The sequence below is a fragment of the Camponotus vicinus genome, unplaced genomic scaffold, assembly GCF_025532165.1.
Source record: "Camponotus vicinus isolate PSW18456_S1 unplaced genomic scaffold, iyCamVici1.0 SCAF_7, whole genome shotgun sequence".
NCBI classification, from domain to species: domain Eukaryota; kingdom Metazoa; phylum Arthropoda; class Insecta; order Hymenoptera; family Formicidae; genus Camponotus; species Camponotus vicinus.
The window spans coordinates 7,063,543-7,084,919 of NW_028141979.1; the positions used below are offsets into that span (position 1 = coordinate 7,063,543).

A 21,377-nucleotide genomic window follows, 5' to 3' on the forward strand; every position below is an offset into this window, starting at 1 on the left:
AGAAAAAAATTTAACAATCTTTTCGGAATTGAATTTATTTACGCTGATAAGTAACGCTTAATTAATAAAAACTATTAATTTTTCGATATTTTCATTAATTTATCTCGCATATTTCTCACATAAGAAAATAGTCTGGAAATATAATTATAAACAATTTTCAAATTATTACGCTTCGGAAACTGAGCACGATAATATTTCAGAGTCGTGTTTCAGACACAGAAGTTTTTGGACCAGATAATTTCACAACCTTTTATTAAAGTTTTATATTTTATTTTGTGTACTCTCTGCATTATAACACATAAACTTATTTTTTTCCGTAAAAGTTCAATCACACATACTTTCGAATTCCTATCGCATTCCCTTTATTTTAACATACAAAAAACACAATACTAGAATGCGTGAGAATACACGGAAATCGGATTCGGTCAATATGCCTTTCCAGACGACACCTGCATATGTTGAAAAATGTGCGTTTACACGAGCATCTGCCCCAAAACGCGATCTACTGGCCCATTTCCAGCTGCATATCCCGGAAGCAAAAGAGGCACGCGCGCACTCTCCCCAATTAATTATAAATTATCCAGGATGACGCGTTCCGAAAGCTTACCCCTTTTATCCACCCCTGGGTCTATTGCGAGTCACGCTATGAGCGGAAAATACGGAGTAGAAAACTCTCAAATATACACCAACAAGTCCGACATCACTTTGGCGAAAATCACTTGAAAAAAAATTACTTTCGAAAATTCTAAAAAATGAATGTTTTTTCGAATACTTTGTTTTATATCATTTTATTTAATTTCTATCAATATCTTTAACGATTTCCCCTACGTATCAATAATCTGTGATCCTCAAAAATAGAAAAATATATTTAAAAAAAAATAATTCCGTGAATTTATATATATGAATTGCAAATCAATAACAAAATAAATAGATATAAAAAACCAAATTTAATTAATAATATATATCAAGTACACACACACACACACACACACTTAACATAATTAAAATGCACGCGTTAAATTGTTTGAAAACATTCAAAACGTCTGTGTTATGAACAATGCGTAAAAGAGATGTATAAAAAGATGCGTATAAAAAGATGATAATGTAACCGACCTTAGTCTCAAGGCTGCCGCACTTTGCGAACACCTGTCTTTCATTTCGTTAAAAATCGCTTCAAGACAATGAAACGATAAAACGGTAAAATCTTGCTTTTTCGTCGCACTCGTTTTTCTAAATAAAAAAGCAGAGATCTATAACATAATTATATAATTTATCACCGATATAGCCATGCATCTTAACGCATGTGTTTTAATTAATCAAAATCGATAGAAGTTTAATTATGTTAGTTTGAAAAAATATTCAATATATCATAATTTATTATTAAATATTTATTATTAATTTTTTATTAAATATCTATTATTAAATAAAATTGAGTCTTTACTAGAGAAGAATTTTATTCCTAATATTTTTTGAAAACAATCGTAACTTAAGTAAAATTTATTTTTGAAAATTTTACAGCGACATGTATATTTCTTTATTTATACTATTATAATTTATATTGCATAATTATCGGTGTATTGTATATTCGTACCCAATTGTATTTCGAGAAAATCGGGTGTCGAAAGACGAGTAAGGAAAAAGCCACCATTGTGCGCGTGCAGGGGAGGAACAGAAAGGGAGGGACACAAAAAAGTATGAAAGGAGATCACGAGTGGAACGAGAACAGAAGACTACATAGTAGACAGAGGACGGCAATTTGCACCTAGAACAGAGAGAACAACCGATATTTAGTATCCTGCCACGTTATCACGCTCGAAGTACCCCGGAGTAAGAGGGAAACGGGGTCCGGAGATGACTGAGAGCACGGTAGCGGCGTGTGGGAGGGCGAGCGGGAGTATAAGGTGTAGACTTACTTTAGATTCTACGGTATGGAATTACCGTACTTATATATTCAGCTTTAATATTAAGTTACCACTTTGCTTTACGGCAAGTGAACAAGCAGCCTGCATATAGGAAGCCATCCGAGCGCTCCTGGGACAGTCCATCCGGACGGCCCATCTGGGCCCACCTACGAATAACAACGTTCATTCAAGGAAAGTCCCGCTTATTTCCACTTGTATCGATGGGCTCTCCTTTGAAGGAGGAAAAGTGTAGCTTCTGGGCCAGACTACGTTCGGGGTTCTATCCTTAATCGTCCAGGAATACGCTCCTCTTTTTCTGTGTTATTCACCCCGAAGAATGACCGGCTTCACTTTCTTTCACCGCTAAAATTCCATAATTTTCGGAGGCAAAAGAGGTATGTAATTATCGCTCGATGAAGGAATAACTGGGTTATCGAGATATGACATGACATTCATATTTTGATCAAGATATCCATTTTTGAAGTTGGAAATTGCTCCCGGAATATTCGATGACGTTTGTCCTAGTTTCGCGGATTCTTGACCTTTCTCCGAGATAGCGTCATCTCGTAAGGCTTCGCGATAATCCTATCTGAAAGCTCCTCGTGTGCGCATTTTACGTCGATGATAGAGTGAAAAAATTTTGCGCATATAAGAAGGTAGAGGTACTGACTTCTGTGCGTGCTGGGGTACGAGCTGGACTTCCTAGCACCATTAGAAATCAGTACTACTCTTCTTAACATTCGGCAGAATTAGATGGGGCGAGGTGGGTTCGTTTTACGAGTGCGCGCGATGAAAAACTCGCATGAGGAAAAGAATCTTCGGGAGAGAATCTTGGCGGAGACTAATGCAATTCTGTGAGAATAATTAAACGCTTTCTTATTTTTTTAAATCTTTTTCATACATTATCGTTATCATTTCCATAACTATACATATCCTTTTTTTATCTTTACAGCCATTAGTACGGCATTTACGGCCGATACGAAGACGTAATATCTATACGTTGTTTGTGCGATATATTCTGTCTTATTATTAAATTACAGTTCTTTTCACCAACCCTCTTGTGCGTGCGTTTCATTCCTCTAGTATAAGGATCGTTATTACAATACACCTAAGACAATGATTCTATCCCCCTAGTTGGGGCGAATTAAATGGCAGAGTTGTCTACATTATTTTGCCCGTTAGATGTATGTTTACAGTGTAATTATGATTAATTATGTAAAGAATATCACGAAATTGGAATATTTTGTAAAATATTCCAATTACTAATTGCGCGAAAATTTTAAATTTATTGAATCAATTTTATAAATATTTAATTAAATAAGAGATCTAGCCACAAAATTTAATTTAAATATCAGGCACTCGTCCAGTGAATCATAATAATCGAGTTCCAAAATATCGTTAGCTTTATTGATACTAGGAGGGAACATCATTGCTGTTTAGTGTATATTGTAGTCGCACATGCTTATGTAAATATTATTATACACACACATATACACACAGACATATACATGCAAGATGCTTATGAGGATAGAAACAGATAAACCGATATCATTCTTTTCCTTTGAAAAAACTTCAGAAAATGTACTGTTTTTCAGATATCTCAATCTTTTAATATGTCAATGCATTTTTGTTTCTTGATTCTTCGTGTAGAATTATTAATTCTGTTGTAATTAAATTTAATATTTTTATTTTTTTAAATAAAAATTTGAAGAAAGTTTATTTGAATTGATATAAATATGTACGATAAAACCAGAAAATTCCAATGTTTTTTAACGGTTAGCAGATGTGTTCGCAATTGGGAGATATCGAAAATATATTTATCTTAAATTATGGTATGATTTTTTCTTTATTTCATGATGAAAAAAAAGGCAAAAAGTTCTTACTTATCTTTTGACAAGAAATATCGGTTTGTACCTTATTTATTTAAGACATCCTGTATATATACATACATATGTGTGTCTAGGTGTTGTATATGTGTGTGTACATATATATATGTAAACTTAGTATTTTGCGAGGAGTATATGAAACATTATAATAAATAATTTTATATTCATACATAATTTGGAACTATACGGTAATGACTGTGACGATGGCGTAGTAAGGGAGTACGTGCTTATATACAACAATATCAAATTCGTTCGCGCAATGCGCTCACCGTACAAAATGTAGCGCGTAGCGGACCAACCTTCCCGATGTCTTCTTATTTCGCGTGTTTGACGGAAAAACAACGACAACGAGCATCCAGTTGAAAAGCGAGAAGATCAAGGACACTTGATACCCTCCTTATATGACGCGGTACGTACCAATTAAAACAAAATATTTTAATAAAAATTATTTTTTACGAAAATAAATAATTTTTACCAAAAAGCCCGGATGTGGAGAAAGAATAAAAGAATATAAATCATTATTTTGCCAGTTAATCAAAGAAAAAGAATAAATGTGTATTGATTTTAAATCTATAAAAATATTTAATGTTTATATAGTCTAAATATTTTCGATTTTAATCTATCATGTTTGACTGGTTTGATATCTGTCATTTTTGAAATATCTTTTTAAATGTCGAGTATCGATATAGAAATTCAACTCGAAGAAAGTGTACTGTAACAAGGTCGTACCGCCTGACAATTCAGCTCAACGTTTATTTAAAAACTCTTAATTTCAGCTTTACTTCAATGTGCGGACTCTTCGAATATAAACGCGAATGCAATTAACTTTTATCGGTAATAATAACTTATCACTAGTGCATAATTAACGAGCGAGATTGGAACGATTTCACCCAAATGGGTTACGATAGTCGTCAAGCGACAACGAGGACGACAACGAGAACGACGTTAAGAATCCTGACGAATTTCTCCAATGGTTAGGTGGATTCCTTGCTTCGATTGCTCGCCTTAAGCCTTGTCCAGGTCTCGCCGAGCGCTTTCGCAAAGTGATCATCAACTGCGCAAAGAATGCATAAGACAGATTGGTCCAGCCTAGACCATCAAGGAAACTAAACCGATACAGGTTGAGTTCAAATAATTCCACTTGATCTACTTGTATATCACATGTTCCAAAACTTTGACTTTTTTATGAAAAACACTCTTATAAAACGAACTTACAATAATTAATTTACTATCTATTTAATCGAAATTATAAAAATACCTTCTTGTTCTAAGAAAAAGATCATAAAAAATTATTTAATTATATATATATATATATATATATATATATATATATATATATATATATGTTACATTTTTTTTAAATCATCTACCAGTAGAGAGTTGATATAAAAATCACACTTCATAAATAACAAGCCGATAAATCGAATCCAGATCGAGTCTAACCTGGACCATTAAAAATACCATCATTCACAGTTGACTCAAGGTGGATCCAAGAGTATTGTATCTACTTTTCTACCCCTTTTTCGCACGTGGATAAATTTTTAATATATACTTACCACTCAGGCCGGTTTCCTTGTCAGTATTAGTGGCATTAAAGACAGCCGCGTATTTTTTTGGGCCCAATGATCGCTTGAAGTGTTCATCGATCGCGGGATCGCTGACGCCACCAGCTGTCCTGATGCCGGTCCTTTGTCCACCCGCCGTGGTAGGCATCGCCGTCGGCGTCTCCGCCGTGTCTTCAATCGTAGTGCCTGAAGAAAAATATGTAAATCCCTTTCGTTAATTAATTCCAAATAAATAGCGTTTTTGATAGTGATAAGTAAAATTTATATTATGTTGACATTACTTGTAAAATTTCATACTATTTATATATAATTATTTAATAATATATTATTATATGTATAATTATTATGTATATTTATATATAATTAATTATTACATATAAATTCATAAAGGATTTAGAACAAAGAATAAAAGCCTCGCAAAAATATATAAGTAATTCGATAATTTTTAATATAGAAATTTTTAAATTGCAGTATCTTTTTTAAAATGTGTAAAAAATCTATCATTTCTAGAATTATTGAAACATAAATTCGGAGAGATATATTAACCATATTAATCGTGTTTATGTTTTATATGTTTAATATATAAATTTTATATATTAATTATGTTTAAACTTTTTAAATACATTAAATGACATTTATTATAATTTCTAACAATATACTGAAATATCTTAATATTCAAATCAACATCTATGAGACTAATAGATCTACTTAGTGTCATATGATGTAGTTTGAATTATTCGTCATCGTGTTAATTTCATCCATGACTAATACAAGGATTAATGTTTCAGGAAAGCCTGCAAGCACCAAAGAATGCTGCCGGGATTAACCGTATATCCCCATTGAAAGTGACTTCACATCTGCACGATATTTCGGTGCAACGGGCGTTGCATTGTCATGGAACGCAGGCATCCCTCTGACAACAATAGGGTCCCGGAGACGCGAGATGCTTAACGACATCGTCAGAATATCCGTTGTTAGTCGGAAGCAATCCGGTAAAAATACCGGACAACGTAAAGCATGGAAATGGCAATAATTTTATTGTTTATACAAGCTGTACTCTAACGATAGATTAATCTTTAATCATTTTCTAATGATTTCTTCATATCTTCTCAATCAATGAAAGAGAAATGAAAGTCATCTCTTTTTACAATTAATGGGGTTTTTTATTATTTTAATATTCCATTTTAGTAATTTCATTAACGTAAATTACATTACAAATTAAATAAGAAATTTTATTATTTATTATTTATTCCCTCACAATAATTAATTTAATTTTTTTCTGTAATTATCGAGTGTTTATTTGCTCTAATTAAATCAATTTCAATATTTTATCTCATTTTTCTTAAGAAATTACAACAGAATACAAACAGAACTTGTAAATCTATCATGAAAATAAACTTTTTTTCAATATCAAGATTTTACAACTCGAATTCAAACTGGAATCTCTATACTTCGTCACTGAAAATTTTCTAACTTGATATCAAATTCTTGTACTTTTTTTTCTTCCAATGTCAAAACTCTCTTTAACACTGAGTTGAAATATTCAAACTTTATCTTCTCATCGGTTGAATTAAAAAAAGCGGTATCCTTGTCCTTCGTCAATCAAAGAATTTTACATTCCAACACGAAACATTTTTCTGGCGCAACTAATCTTTTTAATAAAATCTCTTTTTTCTTTTTTAGCTAAGAAAAATAATGCTCCTTCAACAATACTTACCGGCTTGTGGCATGGTGGGAACAATCACACTCGGTCTGCTATGATGATGATGTTGCCGGGCCGCCGACATATCCAACGCTTCGCTCTGAATCGGATCTCTCCTACGCTCCTTGCGCCACGCACTGCTCGGCTTCCGATGCAAATTCGTCGTTTTCGGTCTCTCCTCTGCAACATACAAAGCAGCGAAGATGCTACTGTAAATGCCGGTCACATCAGTGAAAATTATGGATTAGCGAATCGATGATTGTACCAACGAAGAGATGATCAAGATCGATTTTTCAAATCTTATGTCGCTTTTTTTATACCGATCTTACACTCGATCTACTGTAACTATCGTGCCACTGATATATTCACTGCTCTGAATCGAATTCCTCTTATATTCCTTGGATTTAATTTACTCCAATTCAAGTAATACAAGATAATTCGAGAGGAGTATGAGATAGTACGTGTTTGTCGACAACTTTGAAGCGAGAGTGTGCGCTGAACCTTCGAGGAAAAAATACTAACTTATTTTTTCTTTCGACGTTCCGTTGTACAATGAAACGAAGGAATGCTACGCATGCGTCGCATTACTACAAATTCAGGGTGAAAGCGGGGATAACAGATGAGCTATACAAAACAATGGTTGCATATTTGAAAGTAAAAAAGAACCTATATATATATAGAAAAAAATCTGCGAACTTGTGATTGGTGCATCACATATCATTGGCAACGATGTCAATATTCGATACATTTGATATGTCGAATGATAGGCCCGATATGTGCATCTTTAAAAAATAATTTGAAATAAGTAAAATAAACTGGTTATTTTAAAGAGTACATTTTTTTCGTAATAAAACATTATATGTATATGTTACGTTGCGATTAGATGCGAAAATATAATAGAAACTTAATTGAAAACTCAAATCGGATTAGAAAAAATAATGAGAATTTCACGGTCGAACCTTCATAAATCTTTTTTCTTTCGATATCTGTATAAATTTTTTCTTTAATACCTACAAGTATAATATTGAATTTTTCTTTTCGATGAACCTTCTCTCCTTATCTTTACTTTTTATTACATGGGATATAATTTGTTGACGTCATAAGAAGGATGAAGTACGAAATTCTACGCGTGTCCTTGGATCTTTCTCGTTATGGGTCGGAATTTATAAAATCGCCGAGGGTCGCCCATTTCCTCGCGACGAGATATTTAGAATTGGAAAACCGATCTAACGACAACCCTTCCTTCATTGCTATCGGTAGAGGAGGAACAGAAAGGGAGGAAGGACGAAGGGGCAGGGTGATAAAAACGAGTCCGGTTCCCAGGACAGGCAGGAAGTGCCTAATAGTCGTGAGAGGATCGTCAGGAAGATGGTGAAACTGGTTTAGAGGCGCGTAGGGAAAAGATGAATGGACCGAAGAGGTGAGCGGGGCGGGAGGGTCTTCCGTCTGCGAGTCGCTTGACTTCTCGATAAGTCCTGCTGATAATTAACAAACGAACATATCACTCTTGTTCCTTATCGACACATTATAGAATATACAGCTAGCCCTGTCCAGAATGGATCGAGATTATCAAAACTCTTCAAAAATTTACATAAGAGATAAGATACTTCAATATCCATTCAACGTCTCTGAATCTACACATGTATGCATATATCATTAATAACTTTGTTCTTATCAAATAACGCTGTACATCCAATCTTCAGCAGAGACCCGATTGGTCCAGAAAAAAAGGCTTCAATTTATTATTGAATTCAACTGTAGACTTTCTGAGATTTTTATTTATTTTTAATATATTTCATTTAACTTGCATCGTTTTATAGATCGTCTCCGAGTTCTCTCTCAGTCTCCATCGCGCTCTACAGAGTAACATACCTTCCGATTTGCAAACCAGTCGAAGATTATCGATGTTACGCCACGGTTGCCAAAGACGCCGTCTCTTGGATGGAATTTCCATGTTATCGGCCTTGAGAGCATTAATTGCAAAAGCGAGTCAAATTAAGGAGACCGTCCTTCGTTACGAGAGATGGAAAGTGATTGGTCTCCCGACGAGCAGAATCACTACGAAAGTTTATTGCATCCTTTTCTCAAATCGAGCTTTTTTTATTTATTCGGAAAAAGCTTCCTCGAAATAACTTCTCGTTACTCTTCAAACTCGTTCGATGAAGTCACAACAGTTTGAGTAATTTTCACTTAACTTGAGTACATATAAAAGTGTGTAGCAAAAAAAGTAACTTTTGCATTAAAACTTTTTAGAGGACATATCGCTTGACATATTTTTCGAAGCACTTTGCCACTTTCATCTGGGATGAGGAAAAATCTGCGCACGGTTCTAAAAATGTCATTCTCGAATAAATTTATTCGTGCACTAATCTCTTTTTCCTTTTCTTCCAAAATTTTTGCAAACACAAATTATCACTTCGCCCTTAAAAATACCCAATCACGATCACAAAACGGTCGAAGGGATCAAAATATCAGGAAAAAGATCGGTGAAGAATTGAGAATGATTGGACAGAAAGCAACAGGCGAAATCGAAGAAAAAGGCGAATTCGACGAAAGATTTATATATCGAGAGTACGAGATAAAATGCGAAAAACCACAAAACGCAGGAGATGCGAGAGAGTGAGAGACGCGTTTGCGGGAAAGAAGTTCACAATCGAGGAGAGCAATCGCGAAATGCGCACAATGTCCAGGACGATGATGAGTCCTTTGAAATGCGCGTCCCTCCGAAGGCGAGCTCGCGGTTTCGTGGATGCGCTTCTCTCACGACTGTCTTAAGATTCATTCATTCATCCACCGCCGCCTCCTCGGTTCGTCGTCCACCGCCTTCTTCCCCCCTCGCCATCCACGTGGAACCGAAGGAGGCTGCTTTTTACACACACAAATACGCTGACACGTACACGAATGTACGGGGAGGGCATCTTGCACGGATACATCGCGAATTTAAGCGTGTGTTTGTAAGGTGGATACTACAAACGAGCGCGCGAAACCAACTCGATTCCCTTCTTGCTTTCTCTCTCAGCCTCTCTATCTTTTTCTTTCTTTCCTGCAGGTAGACAGGACATGTACAGGGTGTGCCAAGATTTAAAGATTTGCACATAAATGACCGTTGATTATTTGATTAAGATTCAATAAAATGATCAAAATGAGAGAAGCACTTGAAATCCGTCCTGTTTGCGATTTTTATATCTCCAAGACACTTTTGGGCGAGTCAAATGCAAGAATAAAAAGTATATAATATTAATAAATGTAATTAATCAATAAAAAAATATTCTACAATGTTAATACACGTAATATCGTAGAGTGGTCGTTAAAAAACGATTATAAAAATATGATTTTATGATAGGAAAGATCGAGTCCATAAGTCGAAGAGTACGTGGATGATAGAACGAGCAATTCTGTTCGACCCTTTATATACACGAAGACATACGATGGAGAATCGATGGAGACGGCCCATCGACGCAACGCACGCATGAATGCGTTGATAGCGGCGGAGAGCGTTTATTTTAATTTTTTCGATATCCATGTACTATCATTATCGCACATCGACTTTGTCGCCAAGTCTACGACACTTTCACAAAGGTGCTAACTTTTTACATAATTTTTCTTAACAATTATAGCAGACATAAAAAATAAAAAATAATAAAAAATAAATAAATAATAATAATAAAATAAATAATAATAATAAATAAATAATAAATAATAAAAAAATGCAAATACTTTTTAAGTGGAAGATCAGATATCGTATAACTCATTAAATTGTAAGGAAGTTATATTAAGAAATATAAGAGAGAGAGAGAGAGAGAGAGTTCACATGGAAGGTTCATTTAATTTGCATCATGAATAAATTTGCATCATTGTTTTATTCATTCGATCTATTATTCGAAACAAAAGTATGAAATGTAATAGAGAATTTTTAGCAGCCGATGCACATTTTGTTTAAAATCTTTTGATAAAATGCGTCGGTGTAAGCAGAGGACGAACGGGCTCGTTCTATCGAAGAATAAAAATTCAAGATCAGCAAATGTGCATTCGCGCAGAGTTGAATACGTGTATTTAATCTGCAATACGCAGAATTGCATGATTATAAACGGCGACTATGCGGAATCATTGTGACAACATTTCGAGGTACGGAGGTATTATTCAGCAAGTGTAAATCAGGGATTAGAATTCGTTTAATAAAATGATCGTCTGAGCGGATGACGAACGCCAGATCAATAACCTCTTATTAATTAAATCGATCTTTCGTTAATACTTTGAAATTAGAATCTAGACCGGATCTGAATAAAAAAGAAAAAATAGAAAAAATGTGATATATTTGTAAAACATCATAGGCCTTTCTTTTCCAGACTAGATAAATTTTATTAAAAAATAATGATAGTTATAAATAATTATTGTATTAAAAAATTTTTAATACAATATAATTTTTTAATACAATTATTGTATTAAAAATTTTAAATAACTATTGTATTAAATATCAAAGAAACGTAATAATCTGTAGTTTTAAAAATCTCTAGCAAAATATACAGGAACACGAACGTTCCTGTCAGATTTTGAGATGTCATAGGAAACTTAATTTTGAACAACAAATTTTCTATAAACATGGGTCGAAAAATGCTTCCTCAAGAAGCCGCTCAAAATCTCTAAAATCACGTTTTTTCAATATATACTTTTTACAAATATCTAAGAAAGTATCTTTTTTCACAAAAAGTACTGAAAGTTATAGAGGATTAAATCATATTTTGAGATCAAAATATTTTTATTTCGTTTCATAGATTTATAGGAAATTTTTTGTTGAGATTTTATAGAAAATTAAATTTTCTATAAAATCTCAAAATCTGGCAGGACGAGCCATATTTCACACATTTATTTTTCAAAGTATATCAATTAAAAATTGGAGATACATATAATATATATATTTGAAACATTTTATTAACTGTAACTGTATAAGTAAAATGTACTAGTATCGTTCGTTGCCCTGCTCCTTATTTCAGCAATCGCACAAAAGCATTCGGATCATTCTGCAAAGATGATTTCGTAACTGTCTGGATACAAAGCGAAGAATGCGATTGCTCACCCGCGATCGTACGATCGATTCCTTATAAATACGATTGCAGATTGGATTGTAACCGAGATAGTAACCGTATGTTACAATCGCGAATTTATGTCAGGTAATGGCATATTGCATTATGACTAGGCACCTGCGATAATAATAGGCGATTCGCCGCAGCTTGCATACGAACGAGCCTGGTTAACGCCATCGTGCACGCGCGCGAAATATAGAATGACTATTAAACGAATTATGCGAGGAATGTCGACGGCATGTCAAGTAGTCGTCGCTGTTTCTAAAGTCTGTGCATTTCGCGCGAATTTGATCGCATTACATCACCCTATATCTCTAAACCACCATACCCATTATTAGTATATTGTTTATCAGAGAGTATATTATTTATATATATAATTTAAAATTTCCTGGAAGAGAATAGGAAAGATTGGAGGAATCTTTTCGAGAAAATGAGCAAGATAGAATCGAGAGCAATAGACTTTGTTATAAATTCTATAAACGTTTTCATTTTTTATTTTTAAATCTGAAAAAATTCCTATATTTTAATATTTGATGGTGCATTTTATTTTATAGCAGATTACTTCATTTTTAAAGAGGTTATTATTTATTTATTAAAAAGATTAATATTTATTTAATAAAATATATTTATTAAAGATATATAAAATTTTCTGGAAGAGAATAGGAAAGATTGGAGGAATCTTTTCGAGAAAATGAACAAGATGGAATCGAAAGCAATAGACTTTGTTATAAATTCGAAACGTTTTGACTTTTTATTTTTTTTAAATCCGAAAAAATTCCTATACTTTAATATTTGATGGTGCATTTTATTTTATAGCAGATTACTTCATTTTTAAAGAGGTTACTATTTATTTATTAAAGAGATTAATATTTATTTAATAAAATATTTATTAAAGATATTATATAATATTAAATCATTATATAATAAAAAACACACAAGATCTCTCAAATTTTTAATATCCTAAGAGTCAGTTTAATATCTCTCTATGAAAATTAAATTATATCTCGCAATATTCGGCGAACTCTAGGGCATATTTATATTGCTTAATATGTGTTTCAAACAATAATAAAAAGATATTGCAATTTAAAAAAAAAGACAAAGTTGTTTGTCTTTTAATATTTAATTTTTTTATTAAATTTCCTAAATATCTTAACATAATTTTTTTCCCCACATAATTTTAATGACAACTATAATGATATAAAATAAAAATAATTGATACACAATAAACGGAATAAAATATCCTCGATCTTTTTTATAATCACGTATTGAACTAGAATAAAGTGAGAGCGATTTCACCTCGACGGCCGAGGATGCTCCAACAAGAAGACACGTTATCAGGAATTCTAGCCTTAAGGATCGCGCGAATCGCAAAATATTCCAAAAGGTATAAACTGACCTTGCACCATCGTCGCCGCTCTGGAGAGGACGTCCAAGGCACTCTCGACAGCGGACATATCTTCCCTCCCTCGCTCCTTTCGTCTGTCCCAACTTCTTCCTTTTCTCTTCTCCTCCTTCTTCGCCTTCTCCTCCTTCTCCTCTCGGGTGCCACCCTCACCCGAAATTCGCGCGCACCCTGATGATTCGCGAATTCTCACTACGTAGAGCTACCTCTTTCGTTGTCTTCGCGGCAAGGATACGTCGTCCTTGTCCTCGTCCGTTTCCACGTCGCGAAAGAAGGCGCTCTCTCTAAGGACAGAAGTCGAACTGTAACTGTTTGGGGCCTTCCTCATGACCGCGAAGGCGGCGCAAATAAAGTAAAACGGGGATTAAAAAACGTGACATTGTCTGTGGAATGCGGACTCCTCACCGCCAACACCTCTCCCCCTCTCGCGAGACTCCCCACCCCCGCAATGCTCCTTCTCTCTCTCTTTCTCTCGCGTGCCACGTACTTTAGCGGCAGGATCGACACGTTCGCGCGAAGTATGATCAATCAAATACCGATAGATAATCGCTTCGATTAAATGCAAGGTGTTATAATGATATTTCCACTGACACATTCCTTGACCACTTAAGAATCGATTTTTCTTTAACGATGATTAAATAACGCAATTTATATTATAATGCTCCTTTTTTCTGTATTAAGAGTCTCTTGATATTGAGTTATTAATTGCATTCTTTTTTTATTGTTATATTCTTAATTGTGTTAACACTTAAAATATTTGAAGAATGTTTACAAGTTTTCTATTGACAATTATGATATTTCTCAAATTTATTTTCCATTTGTTACTCGAGATTTCTGGTCGAACTGTACTGATATATATTTTCTACATTGCTCACATTCTTTTTAAATTACAAACACTGAGTTTTACATTAATGAAAAAATTCCAAAAATGTCTCAATAACTTGACAAACATTATCTGACATTTTTTGAAAATACAAAGAAACAGATAGTATAGAATAGGAATAGTAATATAAATATTAATATATATATTTTTTTAATATTAAAAGTATTTAAAAAAACGAAATATCATTATTACTGTTGTCTATTTTTGCTAAAGTATGCGAATAAACATACGTGTTTCATGGTTTTTCATTAATATATAATTTTGAAAAGAGAATGCATTTGCATTGTTATAATTAATAAGTCTAATAAATAAGTAGTATAATAAGCTTGATTACATTATATATTTTAAGAAATACTTTATCCATTTTCTTGAGATCCTCTGAGTACGTAAAATAAAAAAGAAGCCTAAGTAATACATGGTCGCTTCCGCGATATTCGCTCTCATTTTAAACAGAGAAATGGTATTTTCGGATTTGTGAGAAAAAAAAAGAATTGTTGATTGCTAGTTCGAGCCCCTCGCTACTTGTATCACGGTCTCTCTCATTCCTTCTCATTCTCCTCGCATGCTTTTCCCACTTCTCGCAATACTACCGTACGGTCGACATCACGATTTCATCATAACAATATAAACAACCTTTTATCCTCTCCTCCCTTCTACTCCTTTCTTCTCTCGTACTACTTTCTTTCCGGTATTTTAACTTTTTCTTCTTAATCCGGAGAATGCAAATTTTGTAAATCGATGGAAATAAAACGATTATATTCCCACCCCTCTTTCTTTAATTCGCTGAAATATATTTTTAATTCTCACTAACAATAAGAGTTAAAATGTTTAATTTCATTAAAAAAATAAAAAGATTGTGATAAGTAAATAAAAAAAAAATTCATGAAAAAAATCCGGAATTATAAGAGATTAATGCTTGATTGCAAAGATTATAAATTCCCAACTCGAGAATTATTAATTGTTACTTTACTTATTAACAATTTTATTGATTTGTATTAATTATCAATTATTATCAATTTTTATAAATCTAAATTGTGTAAATTATTACTATCAATCTTTTTAATTTATTCAAAGGAATCCTACGAGATACTGCAATAATCTGGAGAACTGCAAATTTTGTGCAAAAATCGATGGAAATAAAACGATTATATTGCCTCCCCCCTTTCTTTAATTCGCTGAAATATATTTTTAATTCTCACTAACAATAAGAGTTAAAATGTTTAATTTCATTTAAAAAATAAAAAGATAAGTAAATAAAAGAAAATTCAAGATTATAAAAGAAATCCGGAGTTATAAGAGATTAATGCTTGATTGCAAAGATTATAAATTCCCAACTCGATTATAAATTATTAATTGTTACTTTACTTGTGTTAACTATTTTATTAATTTATATTAATTATCAGTTATTATCAATTTTTATAAATCTAAATTGTGTAAATTTTTACTATCAATCTTTTTAATTTATTCAAAGGAATCCTACGAGATACTGCAATAATCTGGAGAACTGCAAATTTTGTGCAAAAATCGATGGAAATAAAACGATTATATTGCCTCCCCCCTTTCTTTAATTCGCTGAAATATATTTTTAATTCTCACTAACAATAAGAGTTAAAATGTTTAATTTCATTTAAAAAATAAAAAGATAAGTAAATAAAAGAAAATTCAAGATTATAAAAGAAATCCGGAGTTATAAGAGATTAATGCTTGATTGCAAAGATTATAAATTCCCAACTCGATTATAAATTATTAATTGTTACTTTACTTGTTAACTATTTTATTAATTTATATTAATTATCAGTTATTATCAATTTTTATAAATCTAAATTGTGTAAATTTTTACCATCAATCTTTTTAATTTATTCAAAGGAATTCTACGAGATACCGCCCAATTCCGTGCGTTGTCGCATGTTTATCGAGTTCCTCGCGTGATAAAACAACGAGATAAGGCTGAGGACGAATCTGGTTTATAAAGGCGTGCCGTTCCTCGGCCGTGCCCCTTCCTCACATTTCTTTTTTTTTACGAGTAACGCATAGTGTAAACGTTTTATGAATCACGCGTCGTCTCAGCTGCCGTGCTATTTAAATGAAAGGACGGCCTAAATAAAGTGTATCGCATGCATGCGAAAATCGCATGTGTAGTAACGTCATTTACACGAAATGACGCGCCTTTATAAACACGAATTGATGTAAGAGAGGTCGAAATTCAGACGCAATAAAACTTTAAAAATTCTAAATATATGAAATTTACAATTTCGATACGTGCAATTTTAAACATTTTAATTCATCCTCAATTTTTCCGATCTCATTTATTCAGGAAAAAATTTTATTTTTTATACATTATTCTGTATTTCCCTGGGATATTTTTGAAATTTTTGTTTAATTATATTTTCTTTGTGTCGTGAAAATAACGAAGACATTTTACTTTGATACTTATATTATCTCTGATCTCCAGCAGCTTATAAAATTTCAAGCTAAATAAAAATCATAGAAAAGAAATTAAAATCATGTTTAAATCAGAAACATTTAAAAATAGTGAAAATTATATTTATACATGAAGAAAGTATATAAATCTGGAGATATAAAATTAGGTGAATTTAAATCATTGAAAGTGTGTTTTTACTTAGAATATGTAGAAAATAAGAGAAAAATTCGAGTTCTCTCTCTATTCTTTCTCTTTCTCGCGCCGATCGAAGTTATGACCGTAAAAATTTAAACCGTATATTTAATTTAATTTGATTAGGCAGAGCGTTAAATTAACGGTGTGTGAGCTACAGAGAGAACGGTGAATCTTCGCACCTTCGACTAGCATCATGCACGCCACTCTAACCACTCGATCGGCGAATTCCCACGCGACGTGTTATCTCGGCCGAAGATTCGATCGAATAAATACATAGGGTGGCCAAGAATTAGTATCTCTACAAAATACCAGAAGGAATGCCATCAATCTCGAAACTTTATAGCTTTCAAGTTTCGTATTTTATATAAGAAATGGCAAACATTTTTTTCTATTTAATTAAACATGAGCTTATTTAATAAGCTCATAAAAATTATATTAATACGAAATTTAGAATTATATAAAGCAATAATGCAAGATTAAAAAGATGTTTAACATCGCTAATACAAGCAGACGTGTATAATTTATTTCATTTTTAACGATTGAAAGACTTTTTTTCTTTTTTTTGAGTGTACTTTTGATTCGATATTGATGATGATGTAATTGAATTCATGAATATTAAACATCATAAATTCTAGCGATGATAAATCCTCACAATGTTTTCGCTGAAAAAAATCAATTCACCGATTCATAATCTGTAACTTCACGCACACCGTGTATATATACGTGCATATATATACGCACTGAATAGCACGTGGTATGCGGGCGATTATACACGCGACTGCGGAGCTCGAGAACGCCAGAACTCGAAACCGCCGATCGAGATTCCTCGTCGAACATTCTCGTTGACGAATCGACGAAAAAAAATTTGATTCGAGTGAGAATTATTAAAAATTTTAATATTTTATACTCTGTTTGGACCTACCTCTTAATTATTCTCTTGATTTGTTTACGTCATTTTAAATATAATTTTCATTTTTATTTAAAGTATTTATTTTGAACACAACAAAGTGTAATTATTATTATACACAGATATATTTTCATTTCATTCAAATTATACATATCTAAAAAAAAGTAAAAAAATTGAATAAAATAAAAAATGTAATATTTTTGTGACAAGCAATTTTCTGCAAAAATATTTAATAAGAAAATAACGAAAGATTTTTCTCTTGATTGCACAAATTTCTATTTATAAATTTTAAAGATTAACAAATCGGGATGTTATCCAAAATAAACAGCTTTAAGCGATAAACAAACTCATGCGTCAAGAATCGTAATTTTGTTGCGACAGAGAGATCGCGATAAAACTTTAAAAATCTACATTCTTATATATCGCACACCTGCAAAAGAAAATTCTCGGAATACAAAGGAATACTGTGAGCAGCTGCAAAGGAAATTTGTTCAAACACAAAGAAACACCCAGTCGGGGTCCTCCTATTTAAATTCCTGAAGAAATCCTTTGATTATTCGCATAAAATCGGTTTTTCAATCTAACGACAGTCGCTTTTCCCCAAACAAAGATCAGTATGATCGTTCGAGAAAAGTTCGACGCACTCAATGGAATTCCAAACGCGGGCATATTCCGCCGAACTTTTACACGCATACGAAACGTCAAATATCACTTTCCTCCGATTTGCTCGAGCATACTCGAATGTCGTATTTTTATAAAATATTATAAAAATATACGATAGAAAAAAATGAATGTATAAAATTATAAATATCCAGTTTCGCAAAAAGAGCGTATTTTATTTCTGTGGTTATTAAAAATAAAAAAATATTTTTTATATTTTAAATACATTTAAATCTGACACTGTATATACGATCAATTCTCTGAAAAAAATACCCAATAGATTAATAACTAAAAAACATTTAAGTCAATTAGAAAAAAAAAATCTGCAAGTTTAATCCTTTATAAATTTCTCCGCGTCGCGTGTACTTTCTACACTTTATGGATTTAAATTGGCACTCCTCGAGTAAAAAGAGAGAACGAGAGTAGTGAAAAAGTCTAGGAAAATATAGAGAGATACGATGAATCGTAGCTAAAATGCAAATAATCGCGCGAATGGACGTGAAAATGATTTTCGCGCAAGAAATCCGAGCTCACGTTGAAACGATACCGGCTCGACGAGTTTCAAACTCCGCTCCGAATTCGTCGAACGTGCAGATAAGACGAGCTCGCGAATTCCAAACGTTGCGGAATGCGCTTCTCCCCGAAAATACAAACGTCGTGAAGCATTTTTTAAAACGCTGATACTCGTCCCGCGCGAATAACATCGCCGTGAAATTCCGAATGTCTTACGTCTCGTGTCACGCGTTCCTTTTTATACGTATCGCCTTGCATTACGCGATACAATTTTTTCCTCAAACAACGATTATTCCCGACGTCGACGTCAAATCTCGACCCTCGAGCGTCAATCACGCGCGACGCGAATTCGCCGCAAAAACTCCGAAGGCGAGCGAAATGTCAACTCGCGCGCTCGGAGATTTATTTCCTTACGACACAGTGACTTTTTCTGTTTTTTTTTTTTTTTTTGAGGGACGAAATGTGCGTGCGCGAAATTGCGTCACGCGACAAATATACACAAATATACCTGCTGTGTGAAGTTCCTTGACAAACACGACGGCGAGCGTCTTGAAGGTGGTTTCGAAAACGGCCAACTTCTCGCGATCGCGCGCCCGTTTTTCGAATTTTCGCTCGCCGGATTGATCGCCGAGCGACTGTATTATTCGAACACCCCGAGTAGAATCTACCACGCGAACTCGGCAAGGACGATGACGACGACGGGTCGTCGGCGCCGCCGCGCGGCGCGTCTCTCGACGTTCGCGAGGAATCAATAGAGGAATCCGGCGTAGCGTAAAAGAATAAAAAAAGGGGGAAAAGAAGCGAGAGAAAAAGAGAGAGAGAGAGAGAGAGAGAAACGCGCACATTCTTCGAAAGATTCGCGCCGGTACGTCGTGTCTCGCCGCATCGCTTTATTTGACGTGTGTATACATGACATACGTATGCGTGCGTAAGTGTGTGTGTGTGTGTGTGTGTGCGTGTGTTACGCTTTACTCACCCGTGGAGACGCACTGGTCGCACCGCACGTAGAGGCTCGCGCGATTTACGTCGTGACACTCCTACGCCGCGTGTTGACACTCGGTTAAACTCGACGTCGATGCCTCGGAATGCTCGTCGCCGGCGCTCCGTACCGTCAACGGGGACGCGTTTTCATCGAAAACGACGAAAATCTAATGGCATGCGGGCGGGTGGACGCGCGCGGCCCGTTTGACACCGACAGGCGGGCCTCGGCTGTCCACCCTCCCACCCGCCTCCCCACCTCCCTCCTCCCTCCTCCCTCCTCCGTCCCTCTCGTCGCGCTCGAGCATTACGTTGGAATGCGCGGTATGCGACGCGATCGTCGCGTCCCGGCGGCAAAACCGCCAACTGACGCCCGCCGCGCGTCGCGGTATTGTAAATACGCCAACGGGAGTCTCTCTCTCTCGTCGCCAGCAGCGAAGATCACTCGGCGATTATGCGCGCAGCGCGCAATATCGATACTTGCGACGAGTATAATATGTGTGTGTACATATATATATATATATATATGTATATATATATATATATATATATATATAGGGTGTTTTTTAATAAGTGCGAAAAATTTTAGGAGATGATTCTTTGTCGAAAATTAAGGGGGATTTTTCATATAAACATATACTCCTACATTCCTCCCTGTGGAGTTACACTCCTTAAAAAATGGGGGTAAAAATTAGGTTTTTATTTTTTTCTCAAATTTGGAACAAGTTAAAGAAATGAAATTAGGTGAATATTTTCTACTAGTAAAAAAAGTTATTTATTAATATTTTTTTCAGTTTCTCGTATTGTTATAAAGGGATGAAACCAGCAACCCCTATTCAATTTCTTATTAGAACTTTTTAATGAGCCGGGAATATGATCGTCTAAAAATATGCTTTAAAAAGTTTGATTTATTTAGAAACTTTTTTATTTCTTTTATTTTTTTCATAAAATCAGTAATTTCCAAGAAAAAAAATACCTTATCGTCCACAGCACGATGCTAAATAGCATAGGTTTCGAATTACGAGAAGTTAAATTTTAAAATAAAAATAAAATTACAGCAAATGTTGGAAAAATTGGAACAAAAACAAAATTATAATAAAAACCTAAAAAATGGAGTACATGTTTATATGAAAAACCCCCCTTAATTTGCGACAAAGAATCATCTAAAATTTTTCGCACTTAAGAAACACCTTGTATATATATATATATATATATATATATATATATATATATCACATAATATCATTTACATAATATATACATAATTAGGATGACTGTGGAC

General features: G+C 33.8%; 1 protein-coding gene across 2 annotated transcripts; it reads right to left on the reverse strand.

Annotated features, from left to right (window-relative positions):
- Nucleotides 1-2,760: 2,760 nt before the first annotated feature.
- LOC145974493 (uncharacterized) lies at nucleotides 2,761-20,347 on the reverse strand. Of its 2 annotated transcripts, none has more exons than XM_083104348.1 (5): nucleotides 20,094-20,347; nucleotides 13,532-13,821; nucleotides 7,070-7,234; nucleotides 5,344-5,538; nucleotides 2,761-4,841 (listed from the first exon to the last, which is right to left on the reverse strand). In XM_083104348.1, the coding sequence occupies exons 2-5, from the start codon at nucleotides 13,587-13,589 to the stop codon at nucleotides 4,762-4,764; spliced, it is 498 nt and encodes a 165-aa protein (XP_082960474.1). In that variant the 5' UTR covers nucleotides 13,590-13,821; nucleotides 20,094-20,347; the 3' UTR covers nucleotides 2,761-4,761. The 2 variants fall into 2 exon arrangements, with proteins under 2 accessions (XP_082960474.1, XP_082960475.1); XM_083104349.1 differs by lacking the exon at nucleotides 20,094-20,347 and adding an exon at nucleotides 19,626-19,853.
- Between the last annotated feature and the right edge of the window lie 1,030 nt (nucleotides 20,348-21,377).

What these genes read in the sequence shown, in the direction of transcription:
- LOC145974493 (XM_083104348.1), bottom strand. Translation starts at nt 13,589, where the DNA reads ATGTCCGCTGTCGAGAGTGCCTTGGACGTCCTCTCCAGAGCGGCGACG. An exon ending in TCCCACCATGCCACAAGCCG is followed by an intron (nt 5,539 to 7,069) that starts GTAAGTATTGTT and finishes ATTTTTCTTCAG; the next exon opens with GCACTACGATTGAAGACACG. An exon ending in CAAGGAAACCGGCCTGAGTG is followed by an intron (nt 4,842 to 5,343) that starts GTAAGTATATAT and finishes TTCTTTGCGCAG; the next exon opens with TTGATGATCACTTTGCGAAA.